The sequence below is a fragment of the Penaeus monodon genome, chromosome 16, assembly GCF_015228065.2.
Source record: "Penaeus monodon isolate SGIC_2016 chromosome 16, NSTDA_Pmon_1, whole genome shotgun sequence".
Classification (NCBI taxonomy): domain Eukaryota; kingdom Metazoa; phylum Arthropoda; class Malacostraca; order Decapoda; family Penaeidae; genus Penaeus; species Penaeus monodon.
This window is the reverse complement of record NC_051401.1, coordinates 46,394,837-46,397,231: the sequence shown is the minus strand read 5'-3', so window position 1 is coordinate 46,397,231 and position 2,395 is coordinate 46,394,837. Positions and strand designations below refer to the sequence as shown.

The 2,395-nt window shown below is 46.3% G+C and overlaps 1 protein-coding gene across 1 annotated transcript; it reads left to right on the top strand.

Annotated features, from left to right (window-relative positions):
* The first annotated feature begins 736 nt into the window (after nt 1–736).
* LOC119583157 lies at nt 737–1,814 on the top strand. The gene has a single exon (XM_037931663.1). It carries the CDS (start codon nt 811–813, stop codon nt 1,480–1,482), a length of 672 nt encoding a protein of 223 aa, XP_037787591.1. The 5' UTR covers nt 737–810; the 3' UTR covers nt 1,483–1,814.
* Nucleotides 1,815–2,395: the final 581 nt, after the last annotated feature.

Below are 2,395 nucleotides of genomic sequence, written 5' to 3'. Positions count from 1 at the left end.
GTTAACAAGAACGATGTTACCTTTTCAGCTATAACGCAATTGCCTTTGCTCGGCGGCATACAGGTCACCTGTTGTGCTTAATAAATTATTATGATTTAGCGGTGGCATGAACTGAGGGAAGAAGGGGGGGGCAGAGAGAGAGAGAGAGGGGGGAGAGGAGAGGGAGAAAGAGGTACGAGAGAGAGAGAGAGGGGAAGGGACAGTAGAGGTGGAAGGAAAGGGAGAGAGAGGGGGGACGGGAGGAGAGAGAGGACGAGAAATGAAGCTTAATTTTGGAATTATGAAAAAAAAGTGACGTCCATCGTGTCCTTACTTCCTTCCTCCTCTTTTCCTCTGCTGGAAGTGAATTACGGTTTGTTGCTGGTCCTCAGGAGGTCGTTCGTTGAATAGGCAAACAACCATTTAACTCGGTTGTTTGGGTGTCTAAATGCTTCCTAATTTGTGTTTGATTGGACAATAGGCAGTTTCGTTTCCCCCAGAAATTTGCCTGTTATGTCGTGAATTAATTCCGGTAATCGTCGGTAATTAACTCGGTCAATAGGCCATTCGACAAAAAGCAATGAAGGCTTATTTGTTCCGCTCTTCTATACACAAATCTGGGATCGCAGAGATCACAGAAAGTCTTTTATTTCTGGCCTTTTTTTTATCTATGACAAGGTAATTATCAGATAGAGAGAGAGAGAAAAAAAAAATACAAGCCCAATGTAATCAGGCTTTTTTTTCACCCTCAGCATCCTACACGACGCCTGCGCAGGGCCCTCGTTCTTCCTATATAACAGCTGATCTTCGCAGACTCCGCAGCCAAGCACCATGGCCGCCCCTCGCCCTCAGCACCTGCTGTGTCTGAGCCTCAGCGCCCTCGTCGTCGCCGTCTTCGCCTCGCCGATCCCTGCCTCCGCCAGGTTCTCCCCGCGGCCGCCCTTCCTGTTCCACGAGCGAGAGAAGGAGCAGGAGCAGCCGACGCCCCGAGTTGAGTCCCCGAAGCGCTCGCGGGAGGACTTCAGCTCCGACCTCGTCCAGTTCTTCTCGGAGGAACAGGTGCAGGAGGCCACCAAGATCCAGTACAAGTCCATCCCTGAGCCGGTCATCTACACGTCGCAGGTCCTCCAGCAGGGCGTCAGCTGCTCGACGCTGCACTCGGAGATGCACGAGAACTACATCAAGCCCGAGCTCAGACTCCGTCCCGAGTGGATCTACGAGTCCAAGCTCATCGGCGACTGCCCCACGCACTACGTCACCCGCGAGCTGCCGTCCATCTACTCACCCTCGACGGTGCTGGAGGCCGTCTGCGCCTGCGGGGGCTCCCAGTGCTCCGAGGACGGCCACCAGTGCGTGCCCGTGTCGCGCCACGTCCCCGTGTGGGTGCGTCGGGGGCCCAACCTCCATGTACTCGACGTCGAGGAACTGACGGTGGCGTGTGCCTGCGCCCGGAGACCCAGCGCCGGCGGGAACTTCATCTTCAGCGCGGCGGTCGAGAGCTAGAGCGAGACGAAAGGGCGAAACACTCGGCCTCGAGCGATCCTTTGCTGCCATTCGATATAAAAAAGATATCCACGGGTCTGTGGACGCGTTGCTCTACAAAAGGAATCTGCGTGAGAGAGTTCTCAGTAATTTTCCTTTGTACAGTATAAAATTCCAAACAGGACTTCGTTACGTTATTTGTGCCAAATTGTTGAATGATTACTAATACTAGGTTTTATAATCACGAATTATAGTGTTATATTTATTCAGAGTTTTCATGGCTTCTTTGTACCGTACTGTTCAGATTTTCATCTACAAACTTGTAAGCAATTATCTATATACAGATTAGAAAAAAAGGTTCATTTCAAAATGTAAGTTTTTACATTAATTTTCATTTAGTACAGTCATTTTTCGGAACTACGAAAACGTATTTATTAAAAAAAATATTACACAGTATTTTGTTGAAACATGAACCATTATCACAACAAAAATCTCAGTTAATGACTTTGAGTTGTGTAATAACTCAATAAAACTTTCAAGCAGTTATAATATTCATGTTCCTTACAGAGAATTTTTTTGTTTAATTACGAAAACAAATGGATAAAAAGGGATTTTTTTTCCTTTTCGTTCACGCAATGTATTCAGCACAAACACACACATATACAGTAAAAACATATATTATTGTATATATATAAATAAAATACATCACATATAATATATATGTATATAATATATATATCATATGTATATATATATAAATGAATATACATATACATATGTGCACACACATATATGTGTGTGTGTGTGTGTGCGTGTGTGTGTGTGTGTTTTGGGTGGGTGTGTGTGTGTGTGTGTGTGTGTGTGTGTGTGTGTGTTTGTGTGTGTGTGTGTGTGTGTGTTGTGTTGTGTGCGTGCGCGTGTGCGGTGTGTTTCA